General features: G+C 41.1%; 1 protein-coding gene across 1 annotated transcript in view; it reads right to left on the reverse strand.

Annotated features, from left to right (window-relative positions):
• Positions 1-244: 244 nt before the first annotated feature.
• The window catches only part of LOC100669207 (RH-like protein IC), a 50549-nt gene continuing 32311 nt past the window's right edge, over positions 245-18482 (reverse strand). Inside the window, exons 8-10 of the mRNA XM_023554378.2 lie at positions 10753-10832; positions 5357-5430; positions 245-756 (exon numbers count right to left, since the gene is read on the reverse strand). Coding sequence (XP_023410146.1) covers positions 730-756; positions 5357-5430; positions 10753-10832 — 181 coding nt within the window. The 3' untranslated portion in view covers positions 245-729. The remainder of the gene's footprint in view (positions 757-5356; positions 5431-10752; positions 10833-18482) is intronic.

The raw sequence follows: 18482 nt of genomic DNA on the forward strand, positions 1-18482 counted from the left end.
ATTGGAGGGGATATTAGAGGTTGAAGTCTACCCTCTCTTTTTACAGATGAGAGAATCCAGACCTTGGAAATCTAAATAATTTCCTCAAGGTCATACTAGTTTTTCAATGCTGAGGCAGTCTGTCTCCTACGAGGGACCACATCTTTCTCGCAGTGCAATTCAGAATGCACTCAGAGAATGCAGACTACCTTGTAGAACTCCCGGAGTAAAAGTGTAATGTCTGCAAGGACTATATGTAAGTAGCTTCTTAATTTTTTTTTTTTATTAACTTTTATTAAGCTTCAAGTGAACGTTTACAAATCCAATCAGTCTGTCACATATAAGTTTACATACATCTTACTCCGTAGGCTTCTTAATTTTTATCTATTTTGTATTATCTGTTCTGCTGATGTAGGCAAGAGTTAACTGCATAGCACTCTATTAAGCATGAGAAAGGATCTAAAGAATTATAAATAAAATTTAACAGAAACCTTAATTCTGTGTCTGTATCCAAGAAAATATTTATAGCATCATCTTTAAGGAAACTTATCATATTTGAAACTATTATTAAATGACCGGTTAAACAAGTTTTTAGTCTTTTATTTTTAATATCAAATTTATCTCTGACCTTATTTCATTGAATATAATGCGACCTTGCTGTAATGAGTGTTGTGCACAAAAGTGGGGAACAGCCAAAGAGAGTTGTCTTATTTTTTTTGCACAGGACTTGTTTTCCTTGGGTGCTTTGGCTTAAAATCCAGCAGCCAAGTGGGGAAACTGTAAAAGCAAAGCAAACATTTTTATTACAGATGAACCTTCATACTCTTAAATTTTGTATACATATTGATTCTGACTTGATCTTCTCAAACTTACGGTGACCTAAATGTCATCTTGTCACACAGACCTTAGAAGTTTGTTCATAAAATCCTAGTTGGAAGAGACCTACAATAGTTCATTTCATACAGTCCTTTGCATGGATCATTGCTAAATAGTCATCTAGCTTCTGTTTGAAGCCTCCAGTGATGGGGAACTTAACTACCATATGAAGTGGCTCATTCCATTTTACAGATAGTTCAAACTGTTAGAGATGTATACTGCGCTGCCGTTGGGCCTCATTAAATTCTTTGGAGAAACAGAAAAACATTCTTCCTCTTCTACGTGACAGTCTTTCAGGTGTTTGAAGAGAGTTCTTAGGTGTCCGTTCAGTCTATCTTTTCAGACTGAACCACATCATAGCCTGCTGCACAACATCACTGCATGGTTGAATAACCTGGGACCATAAAATTCTAGGACTGGAAATCAGGGCAGCTAACACTTATAGTGTATTTTCTGTGGACCAGTCAGTGTGCTAGCATTTCACACACATTACCTCCTTTAAATCCTGACAATAACCCAGTGAGTGAGTTACTATTATTATCCCCATTTCAGAAATGGGGAGACTGAGGCTCTGTGAGGTCACAGAGCTGGAAGTGGTAGAATTCAGATCTGATTCCAGAATACACTCTCTTAGATCATGGGATTTGATCTCATTTTACAGATGAAGAAACTGAATCCCAGAAAAATAGAGTGACCTGCCTGGGGTTTCAACTCACATCTGCCTCCCACAGCAATGCTCTTTTCACTGGGCCTCCCTGAGACTGGGGGAGGCATCTGGCAGGTTCCAGTCTGTTTTCCTACTTTGCTGTAAAAGCTGCCACTCATTTTGGTTGAACAAGCACTTGGGCATTTACTGTGTGTCTAGAATATACATTTTAGTTCAGAAGCAGGGGTGATACCAGGGTGACAAGGCCAGTTTTTAAGAACGTTGTCTACATGACACAGCAAGAGGAACCCTTAACACATTTTGTTGTGGTTTTGTGCCAAAACAGTGGTGGTGTTTATGTTTTTTGGGGGAAAAAAAACCTGCAAATTCTTGTTCAGAAGCTAACAAATGATCTTTAGCATATTGCAGTCGTTTCAGAATGCATCCTACACGCTTAATCCCATCCTTCTACTAAAAACACTCTATTGCATCATTCCCCCACCGCAGCCTTTGGGAGCTTCCAATGGCCTGTAGGAGGAAATTCGAGTGGCTCCAGCCTGCTTTTCAGCCTTCTCTTCACAAAGTCTGCTAAGCCAAGCTGCTTTATGCTTCTGTTCTTGCTCACAGCCTCCCTCTTGCTTGGGATGCTTTTCACTTAGTCGAATCCAACATACCTTTAAGTTCCATTTTCCCAGCCCTGTGCACGATCTCTCCGTCCTCTGGACTCTTCTAGCAGCTACTGCCAGCATACGTCATTCAACCCCTAGTTTCTTCGTCTGCACTGTACACAATGCCTAGCTCAGGGGCTTGCCCACAGGAGACTAGCAATAAAAACTCTTCACTTGGTTTCACAAAGGCTAATTGTAGGATTAATTTTCAAAAAAGTAGATGCCAGTGGGTCCTTGTGCTTTGGAAAACATAAAATAAATCTGTGGCTTATTAAATTGAAATAAAGAAGGAAGCAATTTAATTATTCTTTTAGTGAAAGCTCATGACACATGAAAAAAATTGTGTTGTAAACTGAATTTTTGTAAATCAGTATCTGGGGTTAGGATCATTGTAAACTACAGAGAGATAGGGGATCAGTATACTCAGTGCCTTGAGACCTAGAATTCAGTTTTATTTAGATTTGTCTTTCTAGCACTTAGCACAGTGCCTGACACATATTAGGCAACACATTTAGTGGAATGAATTAGTGAGTGAATGAGTGAATTTTAATAGAACCATCCAAGGATGAGATGAGTGCCCTTGCAGAGTGGTGAAGGGTCCATCCCAGGAAGTGCCAGGCATAGTCTGAGCAACCAAGGAAGGAATGGTTGAGCCCGCCTCCATGTCTTTTCCAACCCTTGTAGTCTGAGTCTATGATATGCAATCGGGATTCAATAAAGTTTAAAATGTATTTTTGAATAGTTTACATTAAAAAAAAAATCACCCCTGTATTTAATCAGCTTTGCAAGTTTGAATTCTTGCCTCTTTAATGGATTTTTGGCCTTTCAAATGCAAGCTGTAAGTGCTATACTGCTGAGTAAATGGTTCTACTCAGCTGCAAGAAAATAAATTAGAAGATTGGGGGGTGGGGGGAACAACTATTCTCCAGTAGCTGCCACAACACATACACACACACTTGCTGTGTCTTTGGAGCCAAGGTGACATCAACCCCAATTCCCCCTGTCCCATTTGACTAGCTCTGTAATTTTGGACAATTTACTTAATCTCTATAGGCCTCAGTTTCCTCATCTATAAGATGGGGAGACTTATTCTCGTGCAGGGTTTTTGTGACAATAAAATCAGATAATGTTGAAATGCGTCAAGCACAAAACCAGAAACAGCAGGTCTGCAATAAACGATAGCTATTACGCTCACCCATACTCCTTTGTGGCTGGCTAAGCCGCTAGGAATAAACTTCTACATGGATGTAGTACTTTGCATTTTACAGAGTGTTGTTATAGACATTATTACTTCATTTGATCTTCAAAGCAACCCAGTAAAGTAGAATAAAGATTACTATTATTTTACCAATGAGAAAAGTCAGTGGACTTGCCTAAATGGTACATTGCAGAAAGGTAACTAGAATCCATGTCTTCTCATCCCAGGTGCACACTTATCACCTGTTGCTGCAGTGTTAGGCAGGGCTCTTCAGATTTCCTTCATGTGTTCAGCAAAGATTTATTGCACCTCAAATTTTTGAGCTGTGTGTCTGTCCTGTTTGTGGGATCCCTGGTTGATTAACATGATGCCTGATAGTAATTGCTGAATAAATACTTGTGGAATGAATGAATCTGGTTTTCAAGAGTCCTTTCAGTAGATCACCCTGCTTCAGCTTAAGGAGCAACAACACTTGCTGTTGTAGAGGACTGGGAGGGACTGGCTGTTGGGAGAAGCCAAGAGCTAATAACGGCTTTAGAGAGAAGCTGGTGCAAGATGGGGCAGGTTACATGCAACAACATGGATGAATCTCAGAATAATTATGCCAAGTTAAAGGAGCCAGACCAAAAAAAGTACATACAGTAGGGTTCCATTTACATATAGATTCTAGAAAATGCAAACTCATCTATAGTGACAGAAAGTAGTTTTGTGTTTGCCTGGGGGTGGGATGGGTGGGGAGGAGGCAGGGAGGGGTTCCAAAGGGGCCTGAGGAAACACTTGATGGTGATGAATATGCTCATTATCTTGATTGTGCTGTTGTTTTCACAGGCGTGTACATAAATCAAAACATCAAATTGTACACTTCAAATACGTGCAATTTATTGTATGTCAATTCTACCCCAAGCTGAAAGAAGAGAAAGAGAATGAGGACGAAGAGAATAAAAAAGAGAAGAGTAGAAGTGGAAGAAGAAGAAATGAGAAGAAGTAGGAGGAAGAGGAGGAGGAAGAGATGACAACAGTGGCAGCAATGGCAGCAGTGGCACTCTGCTTTGTCACTAGATATGCCCAGGCCCATAGCAAGACTGGTTCTCTGTACTTTAGTAATCAGTCTCTTGGCATGGTGGGTGGAGAAAGGGTTGGCCTGGGACTCAGAAGACCTGGTTTCTGGTCTTGACTCGGCCACTGACAGCGGTGTAATGCTGGGCCTGAGCCTAACCTCTCTTGTCCCCACCTTCCCATTCATAACTTGGCAATATCCATCCCTGCTTGCCCAGCCTATCTGATTACCTAAGGTCAGATACATCACAGGGTTTGTAAACTGTCAATGTAGGTCAAAGGGGGAGGTCAGTGGGCTGGCAGAGAACAATCGCTGACCTTTCTAGTCCCATCATGATGACAAACATTACAGTGTAATACAGAGTCCCTCAGCAGCAGCTAGGTTGTTGGAGCTCATTTTCCCTTTGCTAAATAACCCAAGACTCCTATACCACAAGTTTTCTCGTGTCCATTAGTCACAACTCATCAAGAACAGTGTTTGAGATTCAGCTGTGAGACGGACTCACTGTGAGATGTTGCACAAGTCATCTCCACTCTGAGCATCTGTCAAATGAATGGTTGGACTTGATGGCCCCTGTGGTTCCTTCTGACTCCTACATTGCCTTTGTTTCTAACCATTTGCCCACTTCAGTGACTCCATATGGGGAACGGGAAGTGTGGTCAGTGACACTTTTCTCATTTCTGACTGCAATAACCTCAAGGTATCAGGGAAATATGGTCATCTTTAACCACCTCCCTATCATCTGGCCAACACACATACGCAGACACGCACACACACACAGCTTCATGAATTTGCTCCTTCCCCAATGCTCTTCGTTTTTGTTTTAATCTCATAAACACCAAGTTCACATAGATAACCAGATACCTTTTGAAGTTCATGTACTCCAAATCTATGATGTTAATAGGTTAAAAAAAAAAAAAAAAAAAACTTACCTTCCAGAAAGTTTGGTCATGATAATATTTATTCCTGTCAGGTGCTTTCCATATTTTGAGCCTCAGAAGACTACCTGTTTAAATTTATAATTAAATGTTAAACATTTGGAGTACATTTGTTTTCTCAAGATTAATCAAAATATCATATGTCAACTATGGTATCTCAGTAGAAATTCTTTATCTTCCACGACCAGGAGACAAATTGAAGCCCTGTCTTTCCTTGACCAGCTTAATTCTATAGACACCTTCTAAAAGGAACTAGCAAGAGCAATGATCCCTAAAGGATTTAGATGACACGGAGCAGTGTAGGATAGCCATGTATCTGACATCTGTCCCAGTAGGGAGTAGAAGAGCTCTGTAGGGACTGCCGCATTTAAAAGCAAGAGCTACCATGGAGAGCGACTTAAAATAGCTGCCCCCAAACCCTGATGGCATAGTGGTTAAGAGCTAGGGCTGCTAAACAAAAGATCCAGCAGTTCAAATCCACCAGGCGCTCCTTGGAAACCCTATGGGGCAGTTCTACTCTGTCCTTTAGGGTTGCTATGACTCAGAATTGAATCTTGGCAACGGGTTTAAGGGCGCAATGGTTAAGAGCTTGGCTACTAGCCAAAAGACGGGCAGTTCAAATCCACCAGCTGCTCCTTGGAAACCTTATGAGGCAGTTCTACTCTGTCCTGTAGGATCTCTATGAGTCGGAATCAACTCTATGGCAGTGATTTTTGGTTTTAAGCACAAGTGGGGAGCCCTGGTGGCGCAGTGGTTAAGGGTTCAGCTGTTAACTAAAAAGTCATGCTTCAAATCCACCCAGTGGCTCTGAGGGAAAAAAGACCTGGTAATCTGCTCTCATAAAGATTACAGCCTAGGAAATCCTATGCAGAAGTTCTACTCGATCGTATAGGGTCACTATGAGCAAACGGTTAAGTGCTCAACTACTAGCCAAAGGTTGCAGTTTGAACCCACTCATAGGAGCCTGGGAAGACAAGCCTGGTGATCTGCTTCCAAAAGGTCAGAGCCTTGAAAACCCTATGGAGCAGTTCTACTGTGCACGCATGGGGTCTCCATGAGTCAGAATCAACTTGACAGCAACTAACAACAACGACAAGGTCAGATAGAGGTCCCTGGGTGGCACAAACAGTTTGTGCTCGACTACTAACCAAAAGGTTGTCTGCAGGAATCCACCCAGTGGCTTGGTGAAAGAAAAGGCCTGGTGATCTGCTTCGGTAAAATTTGTTGTTGTTGTTCGCTGCCATGAGCCTAGGCCTATGTGTTACAGAGTAGAGCTGCTCTGTAGGATTTTTTTGGCTGTAATCTTTATGGAAGTGGTTCACCAGGCCCTTCTTCCACAGAGCCACCAGGTGGGTTCAAACTGCCAACCTTTAGGTTAGCAGTTGGCTGAAAACTGCGCCACTCAGGCTCCTTCTATAAGATTACAGACATTGAAAACCCTGTGGAGCAACACATGGGGTCACCATGAGTCAGAATGGACTCAATGGCAATAGGTTTTTTTTTGGGTTCGTAGGTCAAATAAATATACCACACTGTCCCCACTGGTTCCAATAAACTCCCAGCAACTTCAGCTCAAGATTCCACTTGTATGACTAGGAAAGTAGTTTGTAACAGCTTGCTTTTCTACGCGTCCTTCTTTTTACCCATCCAGCCTCTGCCTAGGTAGTTTCACCCTATGGATCCCTCTATTTTTCTCAAAGTCAGCTGAATTTCCCGATACATTCTGTAAGAGTGTACTTTTCACATGAAGCGGCGAATTGCTCTTGTTGGATTTTTCTGTGTGTTTTTAATGATGATAAGTTCCAATGTATTAAATAGTACATTAACAAGAGTAGGAGTGTGCTTAGTGAAATTCTTATTTTCCTGTTGCAGTGAACACCTTTAACTGATATAGCATGTAGGGTGCAGCCAGCACTCCTCATTTAGCTAAAATTACTCAGAAATGATCACTATCTCCCATGTGTATTTTCTAGATAGCTGAGGCTTACTCATCACTGACGAAAATCTAAAATGCGTTGCTTTCTTGTCTTATGAGACAACACTGAACATATTTAGACTCTTTTTTTTTTCAAACATGCAGAAGTGTTGCTAGGAGCATCCTTTTACGAAATGTGCTGTATAACGTGGAGAAGGTACATGGTTGAGGGAGTTGGGTTATTCACTGAACAGTCCGAGCTTTTTGCGTTCTTGTGTCTGGTTTTACGAATTTCTTTTCTGCTGGTAGGCCCTCCTCTAATCTGTTATTTCTAATCTGCCTGAACTGGTAAACTCAATAACCATGCTTGCTAGGATTATTTCTTAAATAAGTATAGACAGGCTCCAAACAAGGGGGTTTCTTACAAGCAAAATGCTCAGCTTTAGGGGGTCAATTGGATGCTGTTGCGGGATCTTTTTCCCTTTCCATTGTCCGAATTCTTTTAATCACCAGTTCGCTAATGTTAAAGGCAATATGTAAACAGGAAAGCTCATTTGTCTTAACTGGTAAAGGAATAATATGAGTTTCTCTTCCTCTTCCTCCTCCTCTTCTTCTTCTTCTCTCCAGTGAAGCCTAAAAAAAGCCCCCTCAGTGCCTTACAAGGAAGAGTTGGAGTCCGTATCACCTTATAAATACCTGTGCTAATGGTGAGTGGGTGAGTGGGAAACCCTGGTGGCATAGTGGTTAAGTGCTACTGCTGCTAACCAAAAGGTCGGCAGTTCAAATCCACCAGGCACTCCTTGGAAACTCTACCAGGCAGTTCTACTCTGTCCTATAGGGTCACTATGAGTTGGAATTGACTCGACGGCAGTGGCTGGGCAATGGTGAGTGGTATGAGCCCAGGAGTACAGTTGCCAGATAAAATACAGGATGCCCAGGTAATTGTAATTTTAAAAAAAGGTGTATTTTCAATTGCTAAATCTGGCAACCCTACCTAGGTGGGTGGGTACTGCCGCTGTGAACAGACTGTAAATTTATGGAGGGAGGTGTTTTTCAGATCTGTATTTAATTAATCACCTCAGACTGTCAGAAAACTGAAACCAACTAGTACATTAAAGCAATTCTAGCCAACTTCACTCTAAAATTACCAAGGTAACTCCAAAAAGTAGCTTTATACATTTTTTAGAACTGGAAGGAAGGCAAAAGATTTGTTTCCAAAATCCTTTCATTTTACAGAGGAACCAGTGGAGCCCCAGAGAGAGGCAGGTGACATGCCCAATGTCACACAGCTCATTAATGTCTACTATGCTATTTTGTTTCTTATTTGATGTCCACCCCCTGCTGAGGGACACACTGTGTGGATGTCTAACCAATAAAAGATGGTCGTAGAATAAAAGTGGACAGTTCTGGACAGAATGCATATTTTTGCCTGGCATATAAATGTCAAAAAAAAAGAATACAAACCAAGCCCATTGCCGTTGAGTGAATTCTGATCCATAGTGACCCTATACGACAGAGTACAACTGCCCCATAGCGTTTCCGAGGAGCAGCTGGTGGATTCAAACTGCCCCATAGCGTTTCCGAGGAGCAACTGGTGAATTCAAACTGCCGACCTTTTGGTTAGCAGCTGTAGCTAGCCATAGCTGTTAACCACTGCACCACCGGGACTCTGGCATATAGGCTGGCAAATTAGTAACCCCCAGAGATTCTTTGCTGTTCTGTCACATTGCAGGCACAAAAACATACTTCACTTCTTTGTTAAAGATTCCCAGGGGCTTCCCATCTGTTACAGTGATCTGGCTCCCTTTTACCACTCTGCCCTCATCCCCTGTCACTCTCCCCCTAACTCTATCCACATCATCCATGCTGACCTTACTGTTCCCCAGACATGCAACACATGCTCCTGCTGTAGGGCCTTTGCAATTGCTGTTCCCTTTCCATGGAACCTCTTCCCCCCAAATAAATACATGACATGCCTCCCTCCTCTTCACTCAGGGCTTTGCTTAAAGGTCTACTTATCAGCTAGGCCTTCCCTGAAGACCCATCTAAAAGAGTACCCCCCCCACACACACAGAGACTATGTTCCCCTACCTTGCTTTATATTTCTTCCTAGCACCTATTGCTGTCTGACCTAATATACATTTATTTGCTGATTTTTTGTTAATACCCCTCACTAGAATGTCAGCTCCATGAGGTCAGGGAATTTGCTTTGTTCACTGCTGTATCCCCAGTGCCCAGAACAGTGCCTGGCTCATAGTAGATACTGAATAAATATTTGTTGAATAAAATAATATTATGGATGTCCTCAGGAGTCCCTGAGTGATACAAACGGTTAACACACTTGGCTGCTAACCAAAAGTTTGGAGGTTCATGTCTACCCAGAAGCTCCTCGGAAGAAAGGCCTAGCAATCTACTTCTGAAAATCAACCATTGAAAATAGCTATGGAGCACAGTTCTACTCTGACACACATGGGGTCACCATGAGTCAGAACTGACTCAATAGCAGCTGGTTTCTGGTTTTATGGGTGTCCTCAGGAAATAAAAGGCAGGCTTTTTTGGCATAAGGGTTTCCTTGATTTTCTATACAAAATTGAGTAAAATCACCAGCCTTGGGCTCAAGAGGCTGCAATGTCACCACTTGTCTCCTCATCCCTACTTATAACCTCAAGAAAGTTCCTTACGAACACAACAGAGAGTCCCTGATGGAACAGGAAAAAGGTTGGGTGCAGAACTCAAATTCTAGTAAAAAGGCCAGACTTAATGGTCTGACTGAGACTGCAGGAACCCCAGAAGACATGGCCCTCTGTTAACCCAGAACTAAAACCATTCCCAAAGCCAAGTCTTCAGACAAAGAATAGACTGACTAAAACCAAAACCAAACCAAACCCACTGCCGTCGAGTCGATTCCGACTCATAGACTATAGGACATAAAATGATACTCGTGAAGAGTGCGCGTCTTAGTTCAAACAGATAAAAAAAACACAAGACTAAATGGGCAGCTCCTGCCCGGAGGCAAGATGAGAAGACAGACAGGGACAGGAGCTGGGTGAATGGACATGGGAAATCTGGGGTGGAAGGAGGAATGTGCTGTCACATTATAGGGAGAGCAACTAGGATCACATAACAATGTGTGTATGAATTTTTGGATGCGAAACTAATTTGAGCCGTAAACTTTCACCCAAAGCACAATAAAAAAAAAAAAAAAGAAAGTCCCTTCCCTTCCCTGGACTTCGGAGTCCATATCTGAAGCAGATGACCTCTGAGGGCCTTTCCAATTCTGAACTTACGTGAGTCTATAATTTTTTTTTTTTTTTCAATCAGAGGCTTGAGCCCTTGGCCTCGTTTGGTTGCACCTGAGGGCGTCTGTTCTCAGGGCAGGGGATGGGCATGCACGCTTCCAGCCACAGGGCAGGTGCACTGTGGGCCAGGACCTGTGCCCTGGCCCACAGTGCAAGAAGGGGTGACTCACACTGACCTGTCAGGAAACCAGTTGCCAGACTCATAACCATGACGAAGCTGAGCACTCCTATGTCAAACAGAATCTTGTAGCACATCCTAGAAATGACAAAGCAGAGGTGGTCACACTCGAGCGCCAGGCTGCAGAGGCCATCTCGGACACAAAGGACTGTTTGGATAATCGTTGGTAGTGACACCGTCAGGAAGGGCTTTCAGGAGAACACGTATACCTTCCCCAGCTAGCTCACGCCCCTGTCATTTGCCCAAAAAACCACGCAGACCTGTAGGACAGAAAGGGGATTCCAGGATCTTCTTTGGCTTATTTTAATCTTCAAGCCCTATGGAAAATGAACTAGACCAGGAGTCAGAAAACTCAAGTTCATGTCCCAGCTCAGTCACTTCCTAACTGTGTAAACCTGGACAAGTCACTTACCCTCTCAGAGCCCACAGTTTCCTCATTAGGGAGTTAAGGCTGATGGCCAGGGAAAAGCCTGGCTACCTGACCCATCTCCCCCGTCTTCACCCACACGCCCCTTAAACATTCTTCCCCTTTCACTCCCCTTCAAGCCAATGACAGGGCTTTGTTTTAAACATAAGACTATTAGGAGGGCCCTGGGGTATTGAGTATGGTTTTCTTAGGGCCCAGCATACACCTGCCCCTTCATTCTAGCCCCACGAATAGCTGTATAGAATGAGCTAGTTTTTAAGAATTCCCAAGCCCTGAGCTCTACCATCTCGTGTCACACAATCCTTACAACCGCCCTGTGAGCTATTAGTGTTCCTATTGCATAGACGGGAAAGCCAAGGTTGGAGAGGTGAACCAAGTATTCCAAGGTCACGTGGCTTGGAGTGGGTAGAGCTTGGGATTCAAATTAGGCCTGTCTGACTACGAAGTACAGCTGGATGTTTCCTAAATTTCAGCATTTGAAGTCCATAATGGCATTCCAGGAATACTATTTTTCTACTTAATATTTTCCTTTAGATTTTTTTTAAATATAAGTAAATGGATCTACAAGGGAATTTTGTGTCACTAGAAGAGAAGTGGAAAGCAACTGTAAAAAGAGATATAATGAAAACAAAACTTTACTAAATTCTTCCCCAATGTGGCAGCCCAAAGGTCTCCTCTGCTACTGTCAAAAGGGATACCAGCAGGAGTCAGAAAGGGGCAGGTAGTCCCTGGCTGGTGCAAAGAGTTAACAGGTTTGGCTGCTAACTGGAAGGTTGGAAGTTCAAGTCCACCCAGGTGTTGTGTTGTTCGGCACCTGTCGAATCAGTTCTGACTCATAATGACCATGTATGTACAACAGAATGAAACACAGCATGGTCCTGTGCCTTCCTCCTGATAGTTGTTATGCTTGAGCCCATTGTTGCGGTTACTGTGTCAATCTATCTCATTGAGGGCCTTCCTCTTTTTCACTGACCCTCTACTTTACCAAGCATGATGTCCAAAGTATTTGAGTTGAAGTCTCACCATCCTTGCTTCTAAGGAGCATTCTGACTGTACTTCGTCCAAGAAAGATTCTTTCTTTTGGCAGTCCATGGTATATTCAATATTCTTCGCCAATACCATAATTCAAAGACATCAATTCTTCTTCCTTATTCATTGTCCAGCTTTCGCACGCATATGAGGCATTGAAAAAACCATGTCTTGGGTCAGGCACACCTTAGTCCTTAAAGTGACTTCTTTGCTTTTTAACACTTTAAAGAGATCTTTTGTAATAGATTTGCCCATTGCAATGCATCTTTTGATTTCCTGACTGCTGCTTCCGTGGGTGTTGATTGTACATCCAAGTAAAATGAAGTCTTTGACAACTTCAGTCTTTTTTCTGTTTATTATGATGTCGCTTATTGGCCCAGTTGTGAGGATTTTTATTTTCTTTATACTGAGGTGTAATCCATACTGAAGGCTGTGGTCTTAGATCGTCATCAGTAAGTGCTTCAAGTCCCCTTCACTTTCAGCAAGCAAGGTTGTGTTATCTGCATAATGCAGATTGTTAATGAGTCTTCCTCCAACCCTATGCCACATTCTTCTTCATATAGTCCAGATGCTTGGATTATTTGCTCAGCATACAGATTGAATAAGTATGGTGAAAGGATATAACCCTGATGCACACCTCTCCTGACTTTAAACCATGAAGTATCCGCTTGTTCTGTTCAAACCACTGCCTCTTGACCTAGGTACAGGTTCCTCATGAGCACGATTAAGTGCTCTGGGAGTCTTATTCTTAGCAGTATTATTCATAATTTGTTACGATCCATACAGTCGAATGCCTTTGCGTAGTCAATAAAACACAGATAAATACCTTTCTGGGTTCTCTGTTTTCAGCCAGGATCCATCTGACATGAGCAATGATACCCCTGGTTCTACATCCTCTTCTGAATCCAGCTTGAATTTCTGGCAGTTCCCTGTTGATGTACTTGCAACAACTTTTTTTTTTTTTAATTAACTTTTATTGAGTTTCAAGTGAACATTTACAATTCAAGTCAGTCTGTCACATATAAGTTTACATACATCTTACTCCGTACTCCCACTTGCTCTCCCCCTAATGAGTCAGACCTTCCAGTCTCTCCTTTCGTGACAATTTTGCCAGCTTCCCACTCTCTCTATCCTCCCAGCCCCTCTCCAGACAGGAGATGCCAACACAGTCTCAAGTGTCCACCTGATATTATTAGCTCACTCTTCATCAGCATCTCTCTCCCACCCATTGTCCAGTCCCTTTCATGTCTGATGAGTTGTCTTTGGGGATGGATCCTGTCCTGTGCCGACAGAAGGTCTGGGGACCATGGCCTCCGGGATTCCTCTAGTCTCAGTCAGACCATTAAGTATGGTATTTTTATGAGAATTTGGGGTCTGCATCCCACTGATCTCCTGCTCCCTCAGGGGTTCTCTGTTGTGCTCCCTGTCAGGGCAGTCATCGATTGTGGCCAGGCACCAACTAGTTCTCCTGGTCTCAGGATGCTGTAGGTCTCTGGTTCATGTGGCCCTTTCTGTCTCTTGGGCTCTTAGTTCTCGTGTGACCTTGGTGTTCTTCATTCTCCTTTGATCCAGGTGGGTTGAGACCAATTGATGCATCTTAGATGGCTGCTTGTTAGCATTTAAGACCCCAGACGCCACATTTCAAAGTGGGATGCAGAATGTTTTCATGATAGAATTATTTTGCCAATTGACTTAGAAGTCTCCTTAAACCATGGTCCCCAAACCCCCGCCCTTGCTCTGCCAACCTTTGAAGCATTCATTTTATCCCGAAACTTCTTTGCTTTTGGTCCAGTCCAACTGAGCTGACCTTCCATGTATTGAGTGTTGTCTTTCCCTTCACCTAAAGCAGTTCTTATCTACTAATTAATCAATAAAAAACCCTCTCCCTCCCTCCGTCCCTCCCCCCGTCGTAACTACAAAAGTATGTGTTCTTCTCAGTTTATACTGTTTCTCAAGATCTTATAATACTGGTCTTATACAATATTTGTCCTTTTGCCTCTGACTAATTTCGCTCAGCATAATGCCTTCCAGGTTCCTCCATGTTATGAAATGTTTGACAGATTCGTCACTGTTCTTTATCGATGCGTAGTATTCCATTGTGTGAATATACCACAATTTATTTACCCATTCATCCATTGATGGACACCTTGGTTGCTTCCAGCTTTTTGCTATTGTAAACAGAGCTGCAATAAACATGGGTGTGCATATATCTGTTTGTGTGAAGGCTCTTGTTTCTCTAGGGTATATTCCGAGGAGTGGGATTTCTCCGTTGTATGGTAGTTCTATTTCTAACTGTTTAAGATAACGCCAGATAGATTTCCAAAGTGGTTGTACCATTTTACATTCCCACCAGCAGTGTATAAGAGTTCCAATCTCTCCACAGCCTCTCCAACATTTATTATTTTGTGTTTTTTTGGATTAATGCCAGCCTTGTTGGCGTGAGATGGAATCTCATCATAGTTTTAATTTGCATTTCTCTAATGGCTAATGATTGAGAGCATTTTCTCATGTATCTGTTAGCTGCCTGAATATCTTCTTTAGTGAAGTGTGTGTTCATATCCTTTGCCCACTTCTTGATTGGGTTGTTTGTCTTTTTGTGGTTGAGTTTTGACAGAATCATGTACATTTTAGAGATCAGGCGCTGGTCGGAGATGTCATAGCTGAAAATTCTTTCCCAGTCTGTAGGTGGTCTTTTTACTCTTTTGGTGAAGTCTTTAGATGAGCATAGGTGTTTGATTTTTAGGAGCTCCCAGTTATCGGGTTTCTCTTCGTCATTTTTGGTAATGTTTTGTATTCTGTTTATGCCTTGTATGAGGGCTCCTAGGGTTGTCCCTATTTTTTCTTCCATGATCTTTATCGTTTTAGTCTTTATGTTTAGGTCTTTTATCCACTTGGAGTTAGTTTTCGTGCATGGTGTGAGGTATGGGTCCTGTTTCATTTTTTTGCAAATGGATATCCAGTTATGCCAGCACCATTTGTTAAAAAGACTATCTTCTCCCCAATTAACTGACACTGGTCCTTTGTCAAATATCAGCTGCTCATACGTGGATGGATTTATATCTGGGTTCTCAATCCTGTTCCATTGGTCTATGTGCCTGTTGTTGTATCAGTACCAGGCTGTTTTGACTACTGTGGCTGTATAATAGCTTCTGAAATCTGGTAGAGTGAGGCCTACCACTTTCTTCTTCTTTTTCAGTAATGCTTTGCTTATCCGAGGCTTCTTTCCCTTCCATATGAAATTGGTGATTTGTTTCTCTATCACCTTAAAATATGACATTGGAATTTGGATCGGAAGTGCGTTATATGTATAGATGGCTTTTGGTAGAATAGACATTTTTACTATGTTAAGTCTTCCTATCCATGAGCAAGGTATGTTTTTCCACTTAAGTATGTCCTTTTGAATTTCTTGTAGTAGAGCTTTGTAGTTTTCTTTGTATAGGTCTTTTACATCCTTGGTAAGATTTATTCCTAAGTATCTTATCTTCTTGGGGGCTACTGTGAATGGTATTGATTTGGTTATTTCCTCTTCGGTGTTCTTTTTGTTGATGTAGAGGAATCCAAGTGATTTTTGTATGTTTATTTTATAACCTGAGACTCTGCCAAACTCTTCTATTAGTTTCAGTAGTTTTCTGGAGGATTCCTTGGGGTTTTCTGTGTATAAGATCATGTCATCTGCAAATAGTGATAACTTTACTTCTTCCTTGCCAATCCGGATACCTTTTATTTCTTTGTCTAGCCTAATTGCCCTGGCTAAGACTTCCAACACGATGTTGAATAAGAGCGGTGATAAAGGGCATCCTTGTCTGGTTCCCGTTCTCAAGGGAAATGCTTTCAGGTTCTCTCCATTTAGAGTGATATTGGCTGTTGGCTTTGCATAGATGCCCTTTATTATGTTGAGGAATTTTCCTTCAATTCCTATTTTGGTAAGAGTTTTTATCATGAATGGGTGTTGGACTTTGTCAAATGCCTTTTCTGCATCAATTGATAAGATCATGTGGTTTTTGTCTTTTGTTTTATTTATGTGATGGATTACATTAATGGTTTTTCTGATATTAAACCAGCTTTGTATACCTGGTATAAATCCCACTTGATCGTGGTGAATTATTTTTTTGATATGTTGTTGAATTCTATTGGCTAGAATTTTGTTGAGGATTTTTGCATCTATGTTCATGAGGGATATAGGTCTGTAATTTTCTTTTTTTGTGATGTCTTTACCTGGTTTTGGTATCAGGGAGATGGTGGCTTCATAGAATGAGTTGGGTAGTATTCCGTCCTTTTCTATGCTTTGAAATACCTTCAGTAGTAGTGGTGTTAACTCTTCTCTGAAAGTTTGATAGAACTCTGCAGTGAAGCCATCTGGGCCAGGGCTGTTTTTTGTTGGGAGTTTTTTGATTACCTTTTCAATCTCTTTTTTTGTTATGGGTCTATTTAGTTGTTCTACTTCTGAATGTGTTAGTTTAGGGAAGTAGTGTTTTTCCAGGAATTCATCCATTTCTTCTAGGTTTGCAAATTTGTTAGAGTACAATTTTTCGTAATAATCTGATATGATTCTTTTAATTTCAGTTAGTTCTGTTGTGATGTGGTCCTTCTCGTTTCTTATTCGGGTTATTTGTTTCCTTTCCTGTATTTCTTTAGTCAGTCTAGCCAATGGTTTATCAATTTTGTTCATTTTTTCAAAGAACCAGCTTTTGGCTTTGTTAATTCTTTCAATTGTTTTTCTGTTCTCTAATTCATTTAGTTCAGCTCTAATTTTTATTATTTGTTTTCTTCTGGTGCCTGATGGATTCTTTTGTTGCTCACTTTCTATTTGTTCAAGTTGTAGGGACAGTTCTCTGATTTTGTCTCTTTCTTCTTTTTGTATGTGTGCATTTATCGATATAAATTGGCCTCTGAGCACTGCTTTTGCTGTGTCCCAGAGGTTTTGATAGGAAGTATTTTCATTCTCGTTGCATTCTATGAATTTCCTTATTCCCTCCTTGATGTCTTCTATAACCCAGTCTTTTTTCAGGAGGGTATTGTTCAGTTTCCAAGTACTTGATTTCTTTTCCCTAGTTTTTCTGTTATTGATTTCTAGTTTTATTGCCTTGTGGTCTGAGAAGATGCTTTGTAATATTTTGATGTTTTGGATTCTGCAAAGGTTTGTTTTATGACCTAATATGTGGTCTATTCTAGAGAATGTTCCATGTGCGCTAGAAAAAAAAGTATACTTTGCAGCAGTTGGGTGGAGAGTTCTGTATAAGTCAATGAGGTCAAGTTGGTTGATTGTTGTAATTAGGTCTTCCGTGTCTCTGTTGAGCTTCTTACTGGATGTCCTGTCCTTCTCCGAAAGTGGTGTGTTGAAGTCTCCTACTATAATTGTGGAGGTGTCTATCTCACTTTTCAGTTCTGTTAAAATTTGATTTATGTATCTTGCAGCCCTGTCATTGGGTGCATAAATATTTAATATGGTTATGTCTTCCTGATCAATTGTCCCTTTTATCATTATGTAGTGTCCTTCTTTATCCTTTGTGGTGGATTTAAGTCTAAAGTCTATTTTGTCAGAAATTAATATTGCTACTCCTCTTCTTTTTTGCTTATTGTTTGCTTGATATATTTTTTTCCATCCTTTGAGTTTTAGTTTGTTTGTGTCTCGAAGTCTAAGGTGTGTATCTTGTAGGCAGCATATAGACAGATCATGTTTCTTTATCCAGTCCAAGACTCTCTGTCTCTTTATTGGTGCATTTAGTCCATTTACATTCAGCGTAATTATAGATAAATAAGTGTTTAGTGTTGTCATTTTGATGCCTTTTTATGTGTGTTGTTGACATTTTCATTTTTCCACATACTTTTTTGTGCTGAGACGTTTTTCTTAGTAAATTGTGAGATCCTCATTTTCGTAGTGTTTGACTTTATGTTTGTTGAGTCGTTACGTTTTTCTTGGCTTTTATCTTGAGTTATGGAGTTGTTACATCTCTTTGTGGTTACCTTATTATTTACCCCTATTTTTCTAAGTAAAAACCTAACTTGTATTGTTCTGTATCGCCTTGTATCACTCTCCATATGGCAGTTCTATGCCTCCTGTGTTTAGTCCCTCTTTTTGATTATTGTGATCTATTACATATTGACTTCCGTAATTCCCTGTTATGAGTATTTTTTTTTTAATTAATCTTAATTTGTTTTTGTGATTTCCCTATTTGAGTTGATATCAGGATGTTCTGTTTTGTGACCTTGTGTTGTGCTGGTATCTGATATTATTGGTTTTCTGACCAAACCATATCCTTTAGTATTTCTTG

This window comes from Loxodonta africana, chromosome 3 (genome assembly GCF_030014295.1).
Source record: "Loxodonta africana isolate mLoxAfr1 chromosome 3, mLoxAfr1.hap2, whole genome shotgun sequence".
In the NCBI taxonomy this organism is placed as follows: domain Eukaryota; kingdom Metazoa; phylum Chordata; class Mammalia; order Proboscidea; family Elephantidae; genus Loxodonta; species Loxodonta africana.